This window comes from Juglans regia, chromosome 12 (assembly GCF_001411555.2).
Source record: "Juglans regia cultivar Chandler chromosome 12, Walnut 2.0, whole genome shotgun sequence".
NCBI lineage: Eukaryota > Viridiplantae > Streptophyta > Magnoliopsida > Fagales > Juglandaceae > Juglans > Juglans regia.
This window is the reverse complement of record NC_049912.1, coordinates 3,088,575-3,113,311: the sequence shown is the minus strand read 5'-3', so window position 1 is coordinate 3,113,311 and position 24,737 is coordinate 3,088,575. Positions and strand designations below refer to the sequence as shown.

General features: G+C 37.4%; 1 protein-coding gene across 1 annotated transcript; it reads left to right on the top strand.

The window, feature by feature from the left end:
• The first annotated feature begins 6,010 nt into the window (after nt 1-6,010).
• LOC108998221 (zinc-finger homeodomain protein 1-like) lies at nt 6,011-7,655 on the top strand. Its single transcript, XM_018974724.2, has one exon. The coding sequence runs from the start codon at nt 6,495-6,497 to the stop codon at nt 7,224-7,226; it is 732 nt and encodes a 243-aa protein (XP_018830269.1). The 5' UTR covers nt 6,011-6,494; the 3' UTR covers nt 7,227-7,655.
• The last annotated feature ends 17,082 nt before the right edge of the window (nt 7,656-24,737 follow it).

The following is a 24,737-nucleotide window of genomic DNA, read 5'->3' as shown; positions in this document are numbered from 1 at the left end:
ATCAAGCAGTCGTGATTTATGAAAACTGACTCAACTGAGAGGGAGAGAGATAGGAAATACGAAATAGGGTTAAAGTATTTTTTTTTTAGGTTAAAAATGATATAATTGTAATTTTGAGTAAAAAGTTTAAAGGGCGTAAACGGGTCATTAACGGATTAAGCGGGTTGACTGGCCCGTTAGTGACCTGTTAATGAATCATGTCTTGAGTCAACCTTCTTTTACCCAAACTTGTTAACATCAAACCCAAATCTTTTAATTTTTTGTTGGGTTAACAGGTTGTATCACATATTGCCACCCCTACTCCACATTAATCCTCATTCCCAAAACAACCTTCCAAACACTAGAGTCTGTGACAATATTGTACAAAAACTTGTGATGAGGTGAGGCTTTAAAGGCATATGAAAAACCCCGAAACTCATGAATCATGGTCCTACCTAGACCTCCGTATGTCTTCTCAAATAGGCCTTGGATACCAAAATCATTTCACTCATCTCATCTTCTCTCATTTATTTATTACAATTTTTCTAAATCTCAAATAAAATATAATAAACAATTCAATTTTATTAAATTCTAAAATAAAAATAATATTTTATTTAACTTTTATCTCATCTCAAATTAATTTCAAAACCTCCCGTAAGAATAAGAATGGCCCACAAGTACTCCAATATTGCCCTAGCTAGTAGCCAAGCTTACCTACAACCTCCAAACCAACCTGCCCTACAAGACCATGAACTATCCCCGGCCCCCTATTCACAGCAAATTATACCTTGCCCGGACCACTAGGCACTAGATCTCCCACAAGCCACAAAAAAGCCACGAAACTCTTGGATATGCAAGGGCAATATTATCTTGGACACAGAGATCTTCTATCTAAAGCCGGAACTAGCTAGCCAATCCATAGGATGATCTCATGACTAGAGCACAAGAGTACTGTGGACCGATCCATGCATGGATTCCTCTGCAAAAAGATTTGATCAAAACCTCTCCGCGGCCTCAACACCAAACCCCATCCACCCTCCAATACTAGCTCGCTAGGCGTCTCTGCGACATCATCACATGACTAAATCCCCAACACTGGAACAAACGCTCAATTCCCAACATGCCTTCCACAATGATCCTCACACATGCCCATCATGTACCGGCCAAGACCAGGAAATCGAAGAAAACTTTTTTTTCTTTCCTGATCCATTACCCTAGTTTCACCCAAAATCATCTGGCGTGAATGCTCGTGACCAATCCATGACCACCTGATCTAACTAATTTTTTGACTGGTCCATAACCGACTAGATTCAACCCCTAAAAAAAGTAGAAACCTGCAGGTCCTACAAGGAAAGCCAAAGCTCGATCGGATCGTGGCTCAAGATCAACTACGACGTGGCTATGCATGCGAACTGACTACTCCACCATGTATAGTAGTCCTCTGCAGAGACTCAAATGCTAGAACGCTACAGTACCAATTGACCAGAAAATGTCTCACTACTGACGCCACCACCGTCGATTTTGAGGCCTTAGCAGGTCTTGTATATAGCAACCAGCTCAGAAGATCATCGATCGACGACTCAACTTCAAACAGGTCAATATCGTGGAGAGAGGCTCAAAAACAATCAATCAAGCGCGCCCTCATCTAGCCAGTACACCAATTAAGCAACTCACTGGCTAATCTCTGCAATAGTAAACAACATATCTACCTACATCCTGCAAAAAACACTCGGATCGATTAGAACGTTTCACGTACAAGTTCTACATATATAGTATGAGCACAAAATTAAGCGCGCATGCATGCATGACTGCCAAAAATAGGCTGCATTTGATCCTAATTTGATTAGAAACATACATTCCTTTGATTAGAGTTGTAATTATTTAAACTTGTGGTCAATAATAACATTAACATCTCCACAATTCACTCCTAAAATACTTTAAACATCATAAATTTTGTTGTTAGTTATTATTCCTGAAATCCTAGGTATATATAATTTCAATTAATTAGTGCTTGATCATGATATATGATAGCTAAAACCACAGTATTTCTTAGGATTATTCTCCATTTCATGTATTGTAAACTATAATATCAGCAGGATGTATAGATCTCGGATAAAGCATAATGTTTAATCCAGAAATAATAAAAAGGAATTCAAAGGCTTTCCTACTTCTCAAAATTTAGGCCATTTTAAATTAAATCTAATACCTCAACTAAACATCTAAAAGCAGCTTCGAAAAAATCTCAGACAAAGACAAAAACAAAAGAAAGAAAAGAGAGTTCGAGGAAATCGAAGTACGACGTTGTTTTAAGATGGCCTGGGGTTGAGTTTAGCCTCTGGTTTTTCTACGGACAGGGCAAAAATATTAAATGCATGGTTGAAGTGACGCCAAGAACGCGTCAGCCATGTCGGAGTTGGACGAACGCACGTAGGCAGTCGCAGCCTTAAATACCGACAATTTCTTTTCTTTTCTTTTTTTTTTTTTTTTTTTTTTTTTCTTTTGGGTTTGGTTTTTTTGTTTCTCCCAAGTAATTCAGTGTCCGTGTCGAGTGTACCATTGTCCATTGTCCCACGTCTCCTCCCGTACACTGATCCACAGATCCAGACAACAAAATATTAAATTCAAACCACCACCCCCAAACACTACACGCGCCTCCACCCAGACCTCGTTTGAATATTTATAATATTTCAATATATTTTGTGAATAATAATAAAATAATTTAAATTAATATATTTTATTAAATTTTAAATAAAAAAAAGAAAATTTAAAATAAAATTTTAAAATTAAGAAAAACAATTAATATTATTTTTTAATATAATTTTTATTTTAAAATTCAAAAAAAAAATATATTATTTTTTATATTTTGTTAAAAATTTTAAAAATATTAAAATAATTATATAATAATTAGATGAAAAAATTGAAGTTTTAAAATTGGAAAAATGTTTTATATTTAAATAATATTTGTCAAACAAACCCATTCCCGTTTATGTCTAAAGAATTATCGGGCTATTTTTGATATATTGATATATGATGAGAATACTATGTCATTCATACTATGAGATTGGCAATTAATAATTTTTTGCGTTATAAAATTGAGATTATGGAATCAGTTGAATAAAATATTATTAAAATATTATTATTATTTTGAGATTTGAAAATGTTGAATTATTTATTATATTTTGTATAAATATTTGAGAAATTTATAATGATTAGATGAGATTAAATGTTTTTCATATCCAAACCTAGCGTCTCAATTTGTTTCATTCACCATTTATACTTCCAACTTAATTAAAACAATACTATTACATTAATTAGTGCTAAATTTAATTTTAAAATAATTATAAACTAGTATGAGGGATTAACCTTTCAACATTCTTATTGCAAGATTTAATTTATAAGATATATTATATTTTTCATATCAACTGGCCTGTAAATAAAACAAAGTACTTGTGTGTAGATACCCACATTTATAAATAAAAATGGAAAATGATTGAGATACTGAGAGTTGGGTCTCGACATGGGTCCAAACACTTTTTTTTTTTAGTGATTAAAGATGTATTTTTTAATGATATTGTAAATTTATTTTTAAAAAATATTTAAAAGTATAAATAAATATATGAAAAAAATAAAAAGAGGATTTAGCCGTATTGAGACCCAGCTACAGGGTGTAGCTGTACTAAATAAAAATTAACAATCCAAGGCAAAGCCGTGTTTGGTTAACTTTTAAGAAAGTATAGGAATTTTCAACCTCAATTGAAAAAAATTAACAATCCAAGGCAATGCCATGACACCACTGGAACCACACGTGCCTCCACAACCAGTAACAATCTTATGCCGACGTATTGACTTATCTTTCGGTTTTCATTTCCCTATATTCTCGTTTTTCCTAACAAATGATCAAGATAACGTAATCATGAAAGTCTTTTTCAACCAGTCTAGACCAACAAAATACAGCACACAACATTCTACTTCGACTTTTAGTCGTAATAATTTTATAATCTATTTATCAGACTATACAAAAATCGCTTCAAGTGGCTTCCTCTTAGTGGAAAATGGGTGGGAGCCAAATTTTTTACTTCAGATCCCTCTTTTTTATTTCTCTTGTATTGCATTTACTTGTTTTGGAATGATTGTTGGTAGGCCTGCAACCCGACCCACCGAAATCAAAATTGGGACTGACCCGAATCGAACCGTCAAAACCTCAGAACGATGTGCGACCGACCCGACCCGCATGATTCGGGTCGGGTCGGGTCGAAATCTTTCAGAACCGAACGCTGCATTTCGCATCTCCTTCTTCTTGCGCTGCGAGATCAATACAACATCACATCCAAGTTTCGCAAGTGGATTCCAAAGAACAAGGCCTGCACATAAAGATGTCCTCTCTCTCCGTCAAGATAAATAAAAGTAAAAAATTATTAGATTTTCTGTTAAAAAATACTTGCCCAACAACATCGACAAATCTTGGGATTGATAGCTTCGATGTCGGCGCCAATCCCTTGCTTTTGCATCTGAAATTGGACCAGATGGTTCAGCAAATAGAGAAGGAGAGGCCGTGAAGGCGATCCAGAGGCAGCAAGCTCTGAAACCAAGCAGAGCCGTCCAGAGGAAGTGGAACTTGGAGCAAAGGTTATGAAGGCGATCCAGAGGCAGCGAGCTCCGAAACCAAGCAGAGTCGTCCAGAGGAGGTGGAACTTGGAGCGAAGGCCGTGAAGGCGATCCAGAGGTGGCGAGCTCCGAAACCAAGCAGAGCCATCCAGAGGAAGTGAAACTTGGAGCGAAGGCTACGATATCAAAACCAAACAATCTTTACCAGCCAATCGTAGCCTATATTGAAACCAAAAGCTTCTTCCCTAGCCTATATAATTGAAAGACCAACGTTCTACTTCTCCTAGTGGAATCGGTGAAACAGGCTGCTCACAAAGTTAAATAATGGAAAATGGAGAAATGCAAAAAATACGGACAGGTTGAAATAAAAATGCAAACCTATTAACTTGTCGGGTTGGAGACCCGAGCATATACTAACCCGACAAAATGCGGGTCGGGTCGGGTTACTCTAAGCGGGCTCATCGGATTTACGGGTGATTTGCACAGCCCTAATTGTTGGGACTCACATCCCATTAAATTTAGTATCTTGTAACTATTTAGTTTATCTAAAAAATGCTTGCTTAGAAAAAAAAAAAATTGACTAAATATAATACATTAAATTGATTTTATAGTAAAAATTTATTTTATAATCTGATCTACTATATAAGCAACATTATTTTGAGAGCTTATTTTTATTAAAATATTATATTCAAACAACTTTTCAGCTCTTATGTACATCAATGAATTATCTTAATACCAAAACATATTTCAAGAAAATTTATTTAAAGTTTTTATTAATTTTTACAAAAGTCAATAAGCAAAATACCGATTTTAATTAAATCTCAAAAACTTTTTCTCAGCCAAGCGTACCAAAGGTTTAAGAGTAAGAGCAATGCCATGGAGAAGTTTCAAAAGCATAAATTTTGCACAAGTTTTTTATAAAATAATAGTTCTCACAATAATAAAAATGTAAGTTTTTCATATTTTTCCATAAAAGGCATGCACGACTTATATATATAATTTGAAAAAATTTATTTATTATTAGTTTTATCATTATCTTCTCGATATCTTTTTATATAATATTAAATAATAAGTTTATAAATGAAATATAATAAATAATTTTTAATAATTTAATATCATATTATAAGATATTATAAGAAGATGAGAAAATAATAATAAAATAGATAATAATTATTCTTAGAAAAATTTTAGACATAAGTCCTATATTTTTATATAATATATAAAAATATGTAATTTTATTTTTTTATTTAAAAATAAAAAAACAAATTCTTATCTTTTTAAATAATATATTGAGTGTGAAATTTCTGCAGCTCTTACCCTTAACGTAGAATCGGTTGGTTTTTTGAGGGTGAGCGCGTGGTGTTGGAGAGTAAATAAAAAAAGGGAGGCTGATTTCGGATTCTCCTTTACCTGCTCTCTCTCTCTCTCTCTGCGCAGATTACTGTATCTCCCACGAACTTCCACCACTTCTGAATTATCAGAATTCCCAGCATCAGCACCATCTCTTCCCCTCCCCCAAACTGAATTTCACATCTTTCCTTCGCCTTTTTTTTCTTTTTACGTCACAGTAACGAAGGTAAAAAGGAAAAAAAAAATCACTTGTTTACCGAGTTGATTTAAAGGCGGATAAGGAAAGAGCCTCCCAATTAGTGATCGATTTCAGAAACGGGAAACGGGGAAAGTGTACAAAGGGCTTTTGAAGCAAGACAGCTCTTTTTTGCACAGAGAGAGAGAGAGAGAGAGGCAGATTCATGGCCACATTCTCTCACTCCTCTTATCTTCTCTCTTCCGCTTAATCTTTCTTTTTGGAGTTTCAGTTATACTCGATCGGAAGTAAAACCCCAGCCAAAATACGTACAGTTGTCGTCTCTGGTGGCCGTGGCATTGTGGGATAAGTTTTTTTTACTGAGATGGAGTTCGAGGAACAGGAGGAGCACGAGGAGGAGATGGAGCTGGACGGCACGAGGTACGACTCGCTCGGGAACTCGGGTCGATTTAAAATACAGAGCTCGGGAGGTGGAGGAGGAGGAGGACCTGACTTAGCCGTGGCTCAGCAGCAGCAGACAAAGAGGCCGAGGTACCGAGAGTGTCTGAAGAACCATGCGGTTGGTATCGGAGGGCACGCGCTCGATGGCTGTGGCGAGTTCATGCCCGCCGGAGCCGAGGGCACCCTCGACGCGCTCAAATGCGCTGCCTGCAACTGCCACCGCAACTTCCACCGCAAGGAGACCGATTTGCACGTCGGTGTCGGCTCTGCGGACCCGTACCAGCAGGTCCCAAACCATCCACAATTCTCTCCGTATTATCGGACCCCGGCCGGGTACCTACACGTGGCGCCGCAGCTGCACCGGCCACTGGCGTTGCCATCGACCTCGGGAGGTCACAGCGGGGATGACCAGGAGGAGGACGTGTCGAATCCGAGTGGTGGGCTTGGTGGCTCGGTGTCGAAGAAGAGGTTTAGGACCAAGTTCACGCAGGAGCAGAAGGACAGAATGTTGGAGCTGGCGGAGAGGCTGGGGTGGAGGCTTCAGAAGCACGACGAGGCCGTGGTGCAGCAGTTCTGTAACGAGACTGGCGTCAAGCGTCACGTTCTTAAGGTGTGGATGCACAACAACAAGCACACCCTTGGTAAGAAGCCCTAGCAAGAACAAGAAAAAAAAATCTCTCTTTTGTAGTTTAGCCTAGCTAGGCATTGAAGAAGGATTTTTAAGGGCCTCGTTTCGATTTTCTGTCTATCAGTCTCTCTCTGTCTCTCTCTAGCTGTGCACAGAAAGAAAGATTGGTGGTACGGGATGACTTGAAGGAACTGTGAGTGGGGAAATTGTGTAGCTGACTTTGCTGAGAAATTCTGCGACTTTCTCGGGATTTTAGTTGGGTTTTAGCCTTTAGGGTTTCCTTCTCGTCTTGTTTCCTCTCACCTTTTTCTATTTATAAGAAAGTCTGTCTGGATGGTTTTCGATTTAGGTGGTGCTGGTGTTTGAATGGAATATGTTGTCAACTTAATTGGATTAGAATAGACCATGCGCACATTGTTGTTGGACTAGCTAGTTAGCTCAATTTTATTTTCATGATGATTTCTGTGCATGAAGAATGATCTTTGCCTTCTTACATCCGCTACATGCTGTCATTGGTGTGAGATAGTAGTACTGGTTCTATAACAAGAGTAGACTTTAATGGGTTTCGATTCAAATTTGTAAGGTTTTGTTTCAGCGAGGAGGGGAATATAGAGGGCATGCATTGGAGTTGATGGTTTCCTTTGTTTATCTCAGAAATTGACCTTTCATTTGTAAGTTTGCGTAAATATTTCAGACAGTTGGAAGGAGCTGATCACTCTGTACGTGTGCCAAACTGCATTTACACATCCCTTTCTACGTGTAGTCGAATCTGTATGTGTAGGCATTTAGTAACCAAACTTCCATCTCTTGTACTGGAAGAAAAGAGAGAGAGACAGACAGACAGAGAGAGAGGGCATTAATTATTGATGGTATGGAATGGGTACACACTACTTTTCCTTTTTTCCAACATATATATATATATATATATATATATATATATATATATATATCTTTCGACCTCCATTCAATGTGGATGCATGTGCTTTAATTTGGGCTTTTACTAGATGATGCGTTTCCAGAAGTACCTTTGCTTGCTTTCGTTCCTTCTTCTCTTTACTTCTCCTTTTTATTCATCTTTTCGATCTTCTGAAGATACTTTGGCCCGACTTTAAATGATCATGGAAGAAGCAAAGGTCGATCACTGTCACTCAGACACACCTCCGGCCTCTCTGGTCTGTCCCTGTTGCCAAGACTCTGCTCTTTCTTGCATATATTGCATTTACTTTTTTCAGTCCACACTGCACACGTACACTGATCATCCCTCGTTTTCCTGTATTCCATTAATTAAGACATTAAGCATACATACTATATATATGGAATCAATCATATATAGTTTTTATTAGTTTTATTGTACATATTATCATCGTATGGTCTTTGCACACCTTCTCTGGTGGCCGAGAAGGAAAACCCTTGTGCAGTCTGATCACCATTAATGGGTACTCACCTTGGGAAGGAATTAAAGAGCTGAATTGCAGATGGGGAATTCGTTTGATTTCATTGGCCTTTTTTTTTTTTTTTTTTTATCGCTACATATATATCGGGAAAGACGATGGTATTAGCGATTGTAATATTTTATTTGCTGAGAAAAAAAAAATGTACTATTTTACCGTACTCTCTCTAGCTAAAGGGACTGATCTAAATTGAGTACTCCAAATCTTAAGTTCATGATCGGAAAAATAATTTGAAACTAATCTATAGGTTTAAGTTTTGAAAAAATTGAAGCAGCGGGATTGTGAGGATTGATATAGATTTTTCAGATATGCTATATATATATATATATATATTAATGAAATCCAATGGGAGCCATTAATTATTATGGGGGGTGAAATTGTTTTAGGAAGTAATGTTAACAAAGATATATACTACCATATCGATACCCGGCCATGCATGATATGGGTAGAAATAGAAAGGCAGAACGAGAATGGATTCCTCATTAACCAGTACGACCCATGTAGGGTGGTTGGATTGCTCATTAACCGCCCGTGTAGGGTGGTTGGTGTTGGCCAGATCCACCCTGTAAGGGTGGGCGATGGCCCACAAGAATGATTACATTGATGAATAAGACCACCCCATAAGTCACGGGGTGGTCGGAATCACCCCTTGGGCTCATCATTGGTGGTCGTACGTACTGGCCTGGTTGTGAAGATGGTCAGCCGGGGAAGGTCAACCATCCTTGAAACTATGTTATTTCTGTTGGATAATTATTTTGTGTTTTTGAAGTATAGATATAAGATATATATTGTCATCTTATCACATCATGATGTTATATCATTAAAAACTAATACTTATGTAAACAAATTATAATTAATTACATGACATTTTGTAATAAGATCATACGAGTATTACATTGTGATAACCCATACGACGATTAGTAAGTGTAGATGGTGTATGATTAGATCATACATTGCTTAAAAATAAGAAGTTTTTGCTCTATATATTATTTCAATTGGGCTTTAATTGTATCACTGACTTAGTCATTTTGGAGTATAGGTTGTCATATGGCTTGGGCTTTTTATTGAGGCGTTACAAATGGTATCAGAGCCTATCCTAACAAAAAATGTGAGATTTGAGTCGTGTCATCTACGACAAAAAAGCACGACGAGGACGTTAGAAATTTAAGGGGGCAATTTTGATACATTATATGATAAGTAAGGGTAGGTGCATGGTGTATGAGATCCTGCATTATTTGGGAATGAGAATTTCTTATTCTTTATAATGTTTCAATATGACTTCAATTGTATCAGTATTAACTAATCCTTTTAGAATATAGATCATGTGCCTAGAGCCTTCTATTAGGTTGTTAGATATATACATTATTCAAAATGTAGGACTATGTACATAGTGAAAAGATCAATATCCTTTATTAAAATAGTCATCACCACTTGGCGTCACATGCCTAGCTAACTTCTTGTCATTCCTAACATGATCCATTTTCCATCTTCCATACATCAAGCAACAATTAATGCTGCACAATTATTTCAAGAAGTCAAATAATATTATGCCCGTATGATCATTATTTCGTCCCCTGTTGGCGATGGGTCCTCCTGCATACATTGTAGTTCTAATTATATTATAATATAGCAACGTCGTACCTATATATTTTCTCTAGTTGTACGTACATATATAGGACCTTAATTATATATATAAGATAGACATGGCGGATCGTCTTGCATAGAGAGAGATTGTAGAGATGGATCGATGATCAATGAATTCATCAAGAGTACAATTCAATAGGGCTCCATCGGGTCGCTCCACCACCATGCCTTAATTGCCTCAAGCAGCTGACCAATATTCGATAATTAGTTTTGCATGCATGGCACCAACGTCGTACCACGTACAGCTTGGGCATGACGGGCTCTTCTAGTTGTTGCAGTCACGGTTAATCGAGTACCCATATATTTATCAGTTCAATTAGTTTCTTATATATATATACACATTAACAAGCTCTAGTAATGACAGACATATCTGTTAGACAAAGAAATACATGAACTCTTTTTTTCCATCTTTCATTGAGTGATTGAATTGTATTTATACACAAAGCAAGGGAATAAAGGAATATTATTTGTTACAAGTACTGGAGAGGAAATAACTACTTTTGATACTGTGCTATTCTAGAAGATATATTGTGCTGTTGTTGTACAGTGCGTGGGCCTTGGTTCTATTTTTCTGTAGTTGTTGAGGTACAGTGCATGCTCTCCTGCAATTTGGCTAAATGCACCATAAGGTCACTTATCCTGATACACCCCCTCGAGTCCAGTGGGGTATCAACCATATTGAGACTCAATCGAAAAAGACCGAACTTATCTGCAACAATTGGTTTGGTAAGAACATTTGCTATTTGATCCTTGGAACTGCAAAAAGAGACTTGTAGAGTTTTTGCAACAACTCTATCCCTAACAAAATGGAAATCTATGTCCATATGCTTAGTCTTGGAGTGGTAAACAGGGTTGACAGAAAGGTAAGTAGCTCCAATGTTGTCGCACCACAAAGTTGGGGCTTTAGAGAGCGGAACACCCAATTCACGAAGGACAGTTTGCAGCCAAATGATTTCAGCTGCTGAGGATGCAAGAGATTTGTATTTGGCCTCGGTTGATGAACGTGCTATAGTGCTTTGCTTCTTGGAGCTCCAAGAGATGAGGTAATGACCTAAATAAATGCAAAATCCTCCATTTGATCTTCGATTATCTGGACAGCCCCCCCGCCCCCCCCAATCGGCATCAAAGTAAGCTTGAAGATGAATGATTAACTGAGATTTAAAGAGTAAGCCATAGTTGATTGTTTCTTTGAGGTACCGAAGAATACACTCAACTGCACTCCAGTGAGAATTTTTTGGTGAGTGCATAAATTAGCAAACCTTGTTCACTGCAAAAGAAATATCAAGTCTAGTCAATGATAAATATTGTAGATCACCTACAATACTTTGATATAGGGTAGCACCATCGAAATTCGAGGAGTCAAATTTGGACAACTTGAGAGAAGCTGCCATAAGAGAGGAGATTGGTTTTGCAAGAAGCATGTTGCTTTTAGTGAGCAGACTTTTGATATATTTCAATTGAGAAACCATTATAACAAAATATGTATAGTCAACCTCTAAGCTAAGGAAGTATGACAAGCAGTCAAGGTCCTCGACAGGGAAGGCACACCCTAGGTCTTGAATAAGAAGGTCAATGGTAGACTATTGTGAGGATGTAATGACTATGTCATCGACATAAACTATAAGATAAATTTGAACACCAAAATGATTTAAAATGAAGAGGGAAGGATCTGCTCTTAATGCATGAAAGCCATAATCAAGCAACCAGGAGTTGAGTTGAGCAAACCATGCTCTCGGGGCCTGCTTGAGACCGTATATTACTTTGTGCAATTTGCAAACATATGTGGGGTGAGCAGGGTCAATAAATCCTTAAGGTTGTTGCATATACACATCATCAGTTAATGAGCCATACAAAAGGGCATTTTGAATGTTAAGTAGTGAAAGGGCCATGCACGGGTCACAGCAACGGATAAAATTAATCTGATTGTGGATGGTTTAACCACAGGACTAAATGTCTCATTATAATCCAAATCATGTTGTTGATGGTACGCTTTGGCTACTTGTAGTGCTTTTCTTCGTTCGAATGAGCCATCAACTTTAGTCTTGGTGCGGAAAACCTATTTGCAACCAAGAATGTTAGTCATGGGAGTTGGAGGCACTAAACTCTGTGTATGGTTCTGTTGAAGAGCAGCATATTCTTGAGACATGGCTTCACACCATTTGGAGTAGTTGAAGACTACAAAGTAGTTTGACGGATCGTCTGGGACAGTAACAGAGGGAGTGAAGCACTACCGAGATGAATATGGTATGGTTCCATCCGTGAACAGTCGGGGTCGAGAGGAGTTGGTATGGGCACGAGTTATGATGGGAGACCGAGGTGGTACAAGAGCAGGTGGAGATGACTTTTGAAATGAAACCGAGGGAGTGGGAGGATGAGTCGCAAGAGAAGCAGAGGAACAAGAGGTAGACGAAGGAATGTGGTTGGAAACAGGACTAGAGGATGTTGGCTTGGGCCAGGTCCAAGTATAAAGGGAGATAGGATCGATAATGAGACCAGATCTGAGTGAGAGGAAACTGAAGTTGGGGGGCCGAGACTTAGTAAGGGGAAAAGAGGCCTCGTTGAAAATTACATCCCTGGAAATGTACATCATATTTTTGCTTAGGTCCAGGCATTTGTAGCCTTTATAAGATGGACTGTAGCCCAAAAAAGGTAAGAAATTGATTTGAAATTTAATTTATTTGAAAGATATGGTCTAACATTAGGCCAATATTCACATCCAAAAACCTTTAAGAATTTATAATTGGGCTCACAATTATAAACAAGAAAAAGGGAGATTTGTTAGGAAGAGGATTAATCAAATAAATGGCCGTTTCAAAAGGGAGATTTGCTGCTGCCACACACCATATCACTAATGATTTGAATAACTTGCATATTTCATCTGAGCAATACACTGGTAGTGACTCAATATGAGTAGGAGATGGATCTGGCCTCCCAATCCAAAATTTCGGCGATTCCTATTTCTCAGCTAATTCCTTTTCTTTTTCTTTTTGTAATTTGCCCCATGTTCCCTCCATCACAAAGAATCTAGCTCTGTTCTTTAGCTTTGCATAGATAACTCATGTTTGTTTGAGTTTCACTCTTTTCACTTTTATGTGAAGGACAAACAGATGAGGAAACTGCTCCTCACAGGACCCACGCATAATGGTCTCTATGTCTTTCCCTCAAAGCTATCATCTCCTTCAATTCCTTCTGTGCATCTTGGTGAAAGAACGACTCTGGCTCAGTAGCACCACAAGCTAGAAGAATGACTCTAGAACAGGGGAGGGAAGAGGATTAATCAAATAAATGGTCGTTTCAAAAGCATCGGCCTAATAAATAAATGGTAAGGAGGAATGGGCCAAAAGGGCAAGTCCAGTTTCGACTATATGTCGTTGTTTTCTTTCAACAAGTCTATTTTGTTGATATGTGTGGGGACATGAGAGGTGATGGGTTATACCAAACTTTTGACAAATTGGAGTGAGGGGTTTAAATTCCCATCCACCGTCGATTTGAAGAGTAATTAGTTTTGTGTTAAATAGGTGTTCAAGATAAGGCAAGAAAGTGTTAAAAATATTGACAACATCAGACTTGAGTTTGAGAGGAAAAAGCCATGTATAATGTGTGTCGTGATCAACAAAGGAAATATAATATTTATAACCAAGTCTAAAAACATAAGGGGCTCGACCCCAAAGATTAGCACAAAGTAATTCTAAGGGCCTTGTATAAGTGGCCTGACTATTACAAAATGGTAATTGATGACTTTTAGCAAGTGGGCACTCTGGACAGTGAAAAGGAGAATCTGTTGGAGAAATTGACAAGCACTTGGAGTGCAAAACACGAGAGACAAGAGCTAGAGAGGGGTGTCCTAGCTTGTGGAGCCACTGAGCCAGAGTCGTTCTTTCACCAAGATGCACAGAAGGAATTGAAGGAGATGATAGCTTTGAGGGAAAAACAGAGGCCTTTATGCGTGGGTCTTGTAAGGAGCAATGTCCCCGTTTGGTTGTCCTTCACATAAAAGTGAAAAGAGTGAAACTCAAACAAACATAAGTTATCTATGCAAAACTAAAGAACAGAGACTAGATTCTTTGTGATGGAGAGAACATGAAGCAAATTACGAAGAGAAAAAGAAAAGGAATTAGCTGAGAAATAGGAATCGCCGAAATTTTGGATTGGGAGCCCAGATCCATCTCTTACTCGTATTGAGTCACTACTAGTGTATTGCTCAGATGAAATATGCAAGTCATTCAAATCATTAGTGATATGGTGTGTGGCAGCAGAATCAGGATACCGTGCAACATCAAACAAGGAACCAAGTGCAGTGTAGTGAGCCGAAAAAGGCCTTGGGGCTTCAAATTGATAAGAGTGATCAAACCTCTATCTGCATTAAAGGGCAATGTGCCCTGACCTGTTGCAAACCTGACATGTGGATCGTTGTGTTGTATACTGTTGTGATGAAGTGTTTGAGGAGAAAAAGTGTCCTCCATGAGTATTGTTGAAGTAACGTCCCCTTCCATGACCTTGTCAGCCACTACGAGATGAGCCACAGCCACGTTGATCACGGTTTCCAGTGGCACTGAAAATGACAGAGGGCTCAAGAGCGGAGATGGCACTCCTCGTATAGTGAGATACACGACTTTCATGAAGGAGTAAGAGTTGATATAATTCTTGAGAAGAAAGGGGCTCTGCCCGTGTAGTAACTGAAGTGATAAAAGACTCATTGGAAGGTCCTAAGCCATTGAGAAGATAGGTAACAACCTCTTTATCAGGAAGAGGGTTACCAGTTGCAGCCAAAGAATCCACAAGAGAACGTACATTCTCGAAGTAATTAAAGATCGTTTGATCTCCTCGTGAAAGATTAGTAAGTTGGAAACGGACCCGGAACACCTTAGCTTGAGAATGAGATGCGAACATTGGGGTCAGTGAGACCAAGAGCTCGCGAGCTATTGTAGATGATAGGGCATGTCCGACTATGGATTTAGAAAGGGAAGAAAAAAGAACACTCATAACAAGTTGGTTTAATAGAGGTCTTGCCCTCTTAGGTAAGCTGAGATTTGTACCTTTCATAAAAGGTAATTATCAGTGGTTAATTTTGTGGTGACAATGTGAGAGAAAGAGGAGAGAGTGGAGGAAGATGGTGGTGCAGCCATGGATCAGAGTGATGTTTAGTCTTTTGGCTCTGATACCATGTTAGACAAAGAGAAATACATGAATTCTTTTTTTTTTTTTTTCCATCTTTCATTGAGTGATTGAATTGTATTTATACACAAAACAAGGGAATAAATGAATATTGTTTGTTACAAGTACTGGAGAGGAAATAACTACTTTTCCTACTTTGCTATTCTAGAAGATATATTGTGTTGCTGTTGTACAGTGTGTGGGTCTTGGTTCTATTTCTCTGAAGTTGCGAAGGTGCAGTGCATGCTCTCCTGCTGTTTGTCTAAATGCATCATAGGCCAGTCACTTATCCTGATAATATCCACCAAGCATTAGATGTCATTTTTGCTTCTTGATATAAAGTTTCTAGCTAGCTAATATCCTTTATATATATATATATATATATATATATAATTTACTCAGTCGGATTTTTTACAATCGGTACATGAGGGTTTGCTTCCCAAAGTGGTTAACGTTATCATTTAGGTTTTAATTTTATTTATTATATGGATATTCTCATATTTATTTGATCTTGAATTTTTTCCTTGTAATCAATTAAAGACTAGATTGAGTTTATGTGTGAAAGTGCTTAGAATTTGAAGATCTTCTCTCTTACAAAATTAAAATGTTTCGGTTATAAGATGGCGGTGGGGAAGGGTGGGCCGTGGGGTCCCGCCCCCATCTGCCCCTTCCCTGCATGGGCGGGCGAGCTACCCCGCATCGCACATGCGGAGGTAGGGGCCCCGCCTCTCATGAAGGACCATTAGACCCCGCCCGCGGGGGGGGGGGTGACCCCAGCGGGGCCACACCCTGCACCCCGCTCCACACATTCCCAAATTATAATAAAAAATATTATTTTTTATATTTATATAAATATATATAATTTGTTAAAAACTTGAATTCAAGTTAATGAATTGTCTTATCAATAAGTCTCATATTGCTTAAGAATGACTATTGTATTATATTGGTCTCCTATGTAAAGGTTGGTCTAGGAGGTCAAGACAATCCAAAATACAACTCTAATGATTTTATATTTTTTTGAATAAAATTTATAATTATATTATATTATATTATAATTTGGGTCTAAAAAAAATTAGATAAAAAAAAAATTACAGGTCCAGTGAATCACTGGGTTGAGCGGGGTGCTGGGTAGGGCGAGGTGCGGTTTCAACCCCACCCCCCGCTACCGGGGCGGGGGGTGGGGTTGAAAACCCTCCCCCCGCATGGTGTGGGGCGGGGACCGGGGAAGGGGTGCCCCTGCCTTGCACCATGCGGGTAGCACCCATAGCAGTGGGTATATGTATTATTGCTCTACCTTGAAATATTGTGTCAAAATGAAATCCTACATATATCACATTTTGTGACACCCATATTTCCGACCATCAAAACACCAGACTTTCTTATTATTCCTGTCGTTTTTGTATTCTTTGCAAATTGTTAATTACTCCATGTAATTAGCACTTATAATTGTTTTGCTTATCATTCATCAAACTAGGTATGAACATTAAAGAAAAATTAATTCTCATAAAACCTTTTAAATTCTTTTGTAAAACTTTATTTATTTATTTTTTTAAAGAAGGGGAGGTAGCCCCTTGTAACCCATGGAGGTAGGCTAGGAACCTCGCATCCATATAGTTGTACTAGGGACAACCATAAAGATCAACTGCCGCACCACACTCTCGGGGTGGATTGAGCAATCTCTTTTATGATTTGCATAGAATGATGGGGGTTACTTTTCAAGTATTAATTAATACTTGCATATAAGGTGGTGCGACCACAATGTGTTACCCTAAAGGGACTCACACAGGTAGTCATGCCATCCCCTAAAAATGGAGGGTTTATCATCAACCTAATAAGGTAAAGACAATTTAATCTAATGATGGATTAGGTTGGGAAAGCCTTGGCCTCCATCCGATCAAGGTGGGTTGGGGGCAAGGAGTCGATCCCTTTGATTTCATCTAGGTATAGCTAGCCATGCCATCACCCTAGCCTCCCATTGTGTAAATGGTAGAAGGCTGGTTGCCCACTCACTTTGTGACAAGGCCTTAACCCCATTCTCAAGGAGTGATAAGGGATCCTCATGCTACTCATTACATGAGGAGTAACACGGAAGGTCTCCTTTTCCTCATTGGGTGATTGGGTGGTGCCTCGTGTGTGTCTTAGAAGGGTCCATGTTGTAGCTAGCACATATGTTGGCAATACGGGATCAGAAGCCAAAAGGGCAAGATGTATGGCCTCTATTACTCCATTGACAACTTCTATAACTCATAACACTCAAAGGGTATGTGTAATTATTGTAGCAAGATGTATACTCGCCACTGAAAGAGGAACAAAACTTCAACCATGTAAAACCAACTGCCTTCATATCCAAAAAATTCTCATAAATGTGAGCCTTTGGATATCTACCAAAAAATATTGGCAGGTGAGTCAACACACAAGTAGCAAGTTAAATATATATTGTTGGTAGTACAACGAGAAATCTTGTAACCCATAAGTATAGTAAAGAGGTTGTAAGGTTGTCGATTTCATATATGATAATTACAGATGAGTTGCCATTTAAAATTATTGAATGACTAGGGTTTAGGAAGTTGTGTTGGTCTCTTTAATCTCAGTCTAAAGTGTCATGTCGTCTCACAGTTGCAAAGAATTTTATAAAATTGTTTGCATTAGAAAAGAAAAAGCTGAAAAAGTTGTTTAAAGATGGGTGTCATGAGAATTTCATTAACTATTGATGCATGAACCTAGGTACAAAATCTAATTAATTATATGTGTCTAACTGCACATTTTTTTAATAGGGATTGGAAATTGCATAAAAACCATTAATTTTTGTTTCATCCCTAATCATTGAGAGGATACTATTAGGAGGTATGTTGAATCTTGCCTCCTTGATTGGTGCATTTATAAGATATTTATTGTAACTGTTGATAATGAAAACTCAAATAATATTGTTATTACTTATTTAAGACAACTTTTTACAGAGAATGTGTTGAGGGAAAGTATATGTACATGAGATTATGTGCTCATATTTTAAATCTTATTGTGAATGAGGGTTTGAATTTTGGAAGTAATGTAATGACGTCATTACAATGGTTAGAAATGTAGTTAGATATGCGTGCTCTTACCCTGCAATTAGACAAGTTTAAGATATGTCTAAAAAACGAGAAAATCGATTGTAGAAAAATGTTGTCTCTTGATGTTCTAACTTATGGAACTCAACTTATATGATGTTGGAGGCAGCTAAGAAGTTTGAAAAGATTTTCAATCGGATGAGGAGTGAGGATTATAATTTCATCTCTTAGTTTGGTAATAGACACATGGGGTCTCTCAAAGATGAGGAATGGGAGACAGCACAAGTGTTTGCAAAGTTCTTGAATATGTTTTATGATGTCACTACGAGATTTTTTGATTCTTTATATGTCACGGCCCATACCAATTTTCAGGAGATTTGTCAACTCCAAAAAGAGATGACTAGTTTGAGTCAAAGTCATAATCAATGTTTGATGAACATGACCACAAGCATTAAAATGAAATATGATAAGTATTAGGGACCATTAGATAGGTCGAACTTGTTGATGTTGACTGCACTTGAAGAAAATTCATGATGAGACTTATGCTGAAGAGTTAATGTCGAGTGTGAGACGATTATTAGCAGCTTTATATGAATATAATGCGACATTTGATTCTACCATGACTACCTGAGAATATGAACCCCCTTAGACATCTACAACCATAAATGATGATGATGACAATGTTGAGACATGATGGTATGATGAGGTGTATCAAGCATCTTTCGCCTTGGGATCTATTGTTGCCAAAACAACGGTGGATCAATATTTATCATATGGTTGTGAGGAACTCATCCCATCTTTTGACTTATTGATCATTTGGTGGAACATTAATTAGCCTAACCATCTTATACTTGAGAGGATTGCACGGGACTTCTTGGTCATACTTGTTTCCATAGTTGCATCCGAGTCAGCATTTAGTACATGAGGTCATGTGTTTGATCATTTTTAGAGTTTGTTGGTTCCAATAACTGTTGATGCTCTTATTTGTGCTCAGGATTGATTAAGACATTCGTCGACACTAATTGATATTCAAGATTCCATGGATAATTTGGAGAGTTTTTTGGTAAAATTAGGTAATGTCTTGATAATTCAATATTCATTTTCTTTTATAATTTGATTTTAGCACTCTTCATCATCCAAATTCACTAATATTTAATGTTTTATCTTATTATATTTTTATATAAAGTTGGATGTACAATCAAACGTCACAACTATTAAAAATTGAAAGCTGAAGTAACAAGAGTGGAGAATCAAGATGACAAGAACCATTGTCATTTATTGATCTTATGTTTTTTAATTGCATTGTTGCTTAGGATAATTTTTTTTTTTTTGTAATGTGAATTAAAATTTAGTGGAGTTTTTATTTTTTTAGTTATCTAGTATAGTAGTATGTACTTACCAGTTACTATTTTACTATTTTTAATATATTTATTTTTAAACCTAACATTACAAATGACATTTAAAAATTAAAATGAAACTTGAATATAAAAAATGAGTTTTAAAATCCCACTACATCAAATTAGGATTTTAATTGAGCCCCAAAATAATTTAGACATAGGTTAAAAACCCAACCCAAACCAACCCCCCAAAATCGATGAAACGGCCAGAACCGGTCTGCCAATTTTCTCCCTCTCTATCAACCGATTCAATCGGTTTCAGGTGAGAAAAATAGTCGATCGATTGGTTTCTATTTTGTACCAAAATCAAACCGGCCAGTTTTCAACCCTTTTATATCTCGCACTAAGTGCTTAGTTGCTCATAAATCAACAATTCACATGAAATAGGAATGGGCAATAATCACATGACTTATTAAATAAATGAAAAGAGAATAGTTAGATTCTATCTTCTTTAGCTCAGTGCAGTCACGAGCGAATTGGTTTTCTTTCCACAATTGAAGCAGTCTAGCTTGTGCATGTTGTTTAATATAGTAAAGCTCGCATATCAATCCCTTTTTTATGTTGTTTTGAGTTCCCTTTCTCAGGCTCGATTAGCGAGTGAGTAATTAAGGTCTCCAAGATCTCCTGTTCATTCAAGACATTTTGGATCTTGAGATACCAAGTATTATAGTTCTCTTCATCCAATTCTTAATATTTGTTCAGGTCGCAACAATACTCTTGTATGCCATTTCACTACAATAGGACACAAATAATTATTACATATACACCTTAAGAAGTTTGCCACGTCAATCTAAGTTAAAAGGAAAAATGATTTGGACACATCGCAAGATCAAAAATTTGCTAGACTTCTTAATCGTTTCTTGTGTCACAATGTCTAATTGATAACTTTTAATTTAATTTTTGCGCAAATTCTAATTTTATGGGAGATACAATCCAATTTAATTTCAACCATACTCTCATTATTTATCACTTCCCAAAAAAACTTGTAGACCAAAATAAATAAATAAATAACCTAACAAACTTTGTGATAAATTAATTTCATAAATCACATGTTATAGATTAAAAAAATAATAATTCACATATAATTTTATATCAAATAATTAATCTCATGTAATGATATAGAATACACAGATAGAATGGAAACATATGAGAATAAATAGTTATGCCAAAATAATAATAATAATAACTATCAAATTTTATTTCAGCATAATTAATAACAACTAAAATAAAAATGCCCCACTTATAACAAAGGAAGGAAGAAGTCTAATGGTGTGCCCACCTCCTGCTTGCCTCTAGGTATTGGGTTCAAAATGCACCTCTTATTGCTCATATGAATATAACTAAAAATAAATAAAAAAATTCAGCAACGCCAAGAGCCACAACCACAACCACAGCCACCCTATCTCAGCATTACATGTCATCAAAGAAGCACCCATTAGTGTGTATAGCACGACAGTGCGCACTAATCCCAATGGGGTAGGCTCTGCCTCAGCAGTGCATGCTAAACCCAATGATCCAAACTCAAACTCTCCGATGTGGTGCAGCAAACGAGCGTGCGATGCACCATGGCTACTAGGTGTAGGCAGCGAGGCTGGCCCTACCTTAAGCAAATGGAAGGCCCATCTGTCAAAAGTGGGTAGCATGCAGTAGGAGTGACAATTCATATTCTTGGGTCGTGTTCATGTGTGTCAAATCATAAATATTCGCCTATGTGGGTCAACCCAAATATGGCTCGTTAAGCTAAACAGATCAAACTTTCAAGTTCTAACATGACCCATTTAAATAACGAGTCGTGTCATGTCACTCATTTTAACATGTTTAATAATTAATTAGAAATTGGTCAAGATGACATGACTTATTTCAACTTGTTTGATATAAATGAGTTGAACTAACCTGCATAACCCATTTGACTTGACTAACATAATTTCATATAAAAGTTCAAATCTATATCTTTTAATTGCCATAATATCTCCAAAAAATAATAAACTACATACTAACAAAAAATGTCAATATTTTTAAGATTTTAACTTAAAATAAAACTAATATTACAAACCTAATAATAACAAATATGAGCTTAAGTCCAGAATTACAATCTCAACAATGAAAATATAAGTATCTTGAGAAATACCAATATTACAATCCAACAATAATAAAATTATAATTTTGAAATAAAATTTAAACGGGTTATTGCGAGTTAAGCGGGTTAACCTATTTATTAATCATGTCTTAATGGGTCAACCCTTTTTTACCCAAACTCATTTATATCAAACGCAAACTCGTTAATTTCGTATCATGTTTATGTTGGATTTATGGGTCATGTTATATATTATCACTCCTAGCATGCAGGCTTCTGCCTGCACTTTATGAAGTAGGGGATGGGGCTCGGGCAAGGGACGAGACCCAAGCAAGGACCGAGCTAGGCCCTGGCCTGCTTGGAATATCCCTCGTCCGGCCCACACACACACACACACAGAGGTTTAAAATGAAACGACGCCATTTTGCGATGTTGTTTCCTTAGTTATTATATTAATACAACCTCACCTATAAATATCACATTTTCTTTCTCTCATCTAATTTCTCTCCTTTCCATTTCCTAGCCGCCTTCCTCCGCTCCCCCTTTTTCTCTTATCTGCTCCTCCTTTTCTCCCCCGTCCATCAAGCTTTCACGCCTTAGTGCTGGTGGCTATCATCCTCAACTTCTCTCTCCTTTCTCTTATTCTCCCTCTTTCATTCTTATTTTCCTCTTCCTCTAAGCCAGCAGAGAACTTCTCTCTGCTGTTGTGGGTAACAATTGGCGGCTGCGAGTTCTATTTTCTCTATAACCCTTCATTGTCATGGCCCGCTGGTCATATTTTGTTAGAGACCCATGGTTGGTGGTTGCGACTATGGGTGATGCCATGACGGATCTTCAAGTTTAATGGCCCATGGACGTGACCATGGACCATACAGATTGCCCACAAATCTTTACAAATTTGTATAACCCATGACCGCAACCATGGCTCTTGGGTTTGTGAATGGTATGTGCACATATCTTAAGTTTGTTTTGGTTTTTGTCTTAGCATTGATATGTAAGTTTCTTTCAATTTTTGTTTGGATTTGTAAGATATTGAGATTTGTAACTTTTTTTTGTGTGATTTTGTTGGAAATTTTTGTAACAACTGTGGTATTGGTGCCAGACGGGATGACCAGACAGACTGGGGGGCTAATTCGCCCCCAACATCCTGATAGGGGCACCCACCCACGAGGAGCAGGGGCAGGGGCCGAGGACCAATTCCCCATGTCCCATCTAGGAAGTACGGGTAGCACCCCTAACAGCTGCTCAGTGAGTCTCTGTGTATCCTTTTTTTCAAAGACAGGGACATTGGTAGCTATGATAGTTCATCTCAAGAAAAACATCCAACCATGATCAAAATGCCAAACATTAAAACATGATCATGTTTTATACTGCTCAACAAACAGAGGTTCAAATGCATAGAAAAATATGGGCATCCAACGTATAACCAGAGGCTCAAATATATTCAAAGATGATACGTGGTAAGCTTATCTCAAAATAAATACAAGTATATAAAAATAGAGTCATGTTTATGTTATGAACAAAGCAAAAGCATGCTTGGTAATAAAAGAGAGGCAACCTATGCATGAACCAAGACATAAGTTTCACTAGGAACAACATTTAGATGCGCTTTGATCCAAATGTTGGAGTTCATGGAAATCATACACAGCGGAAGAAAATGTATCTCAATTTCAGTTTTTGTAGTTGTTTCATGAGTGAATCCAGTGTAAAAGTCTCCAATTGATCCGATTTCGTCTTCACCCAATAGCCGAGTGTGCTACATTGGTAGATAAACTAAAGACACACTCAAACACCCACAACCTAGATGACTTTTTCTTGAGAAAATGTAATTTTGGAAAAATGATGGTTTTACCCTAATCCTACACCACTGGAAAAGAGTATCACTAATGTGCTTTAAACAAGGGGATTTTATTTTGGCAACCTATAGCTAGCCAGCCATTAGTGCCATCATCCTAAGCATAACGCCTGGGAGCAGAATGGGGAGGGGCATATGGGGCGCCCCTTCCTTTTCTTACAACTTTCAACCACCAACCATGGCATTGAATACTTTGTACTTTGCAATTAAGCAATAGAAGTCGAGTCTCAAATTAGCAATACTCAGGTCTCGTTTGGATGTTGAGCTGAGTTGAGTTTTTTTATTAATAGTAATGAGTTGAGATGATAGAGTGAGTTTTGTGGGATCCACCTAAGATGAAAAGATGTGTTTTGATGTTTGGATGTTATATAAGATGAGTTTAGATATATGAAGTTAAAAAATTTTGTGACTCCCGCATGTAAAGAGATGTTGAGTTAAAAAAGGTTGTGTGTCCCATATGTGAAAAGATTTTGAGTTGAAATGAGTTTAATGATTTGAAAGTTGGATATTTTGATGTTAGACTCAGTTTAAAATCAGTTAAGTCCAAGTTTCAAACGGTGCCTCAAGCATAGGTCCACTCTCAAATGTTTCCTAGTCAACCATTAATGGCCATTAATATTAGCTTCTCCAGCTCATCTTTTTGTCTCCCAAATTTGCATATTCATCTCTCTCACATTTTTGTCTCCCTTTTCGCCTGTCTCCCTTTTCTTCTACAAAACTCATTTACGCCCACTTAGCCACCAGGGAACGTTGGAAAAAAGAACTTGGGTTATTTAATTCCATGCAGGCCTGGCAATTCATGGTATGCTACATGATTGTTGTGGAGCTCCAACTCCGGATATTCTTCTATTTTATCGTAAGAGGTAGCAATATTTCTGATCAGTACACATCATTTTCTGTTGTTTATCAAAATTAG

Bases quoted from the DNA above. Each gene is read 5' to 3' on its own strand.
- LOC108998221 (XM_018974724.2), top strand. From the start codon at position 6,495: ATGGAGTTCGAGGAACAGGAGGAGCACGAGGAGGAGATGGAGCTGGAC.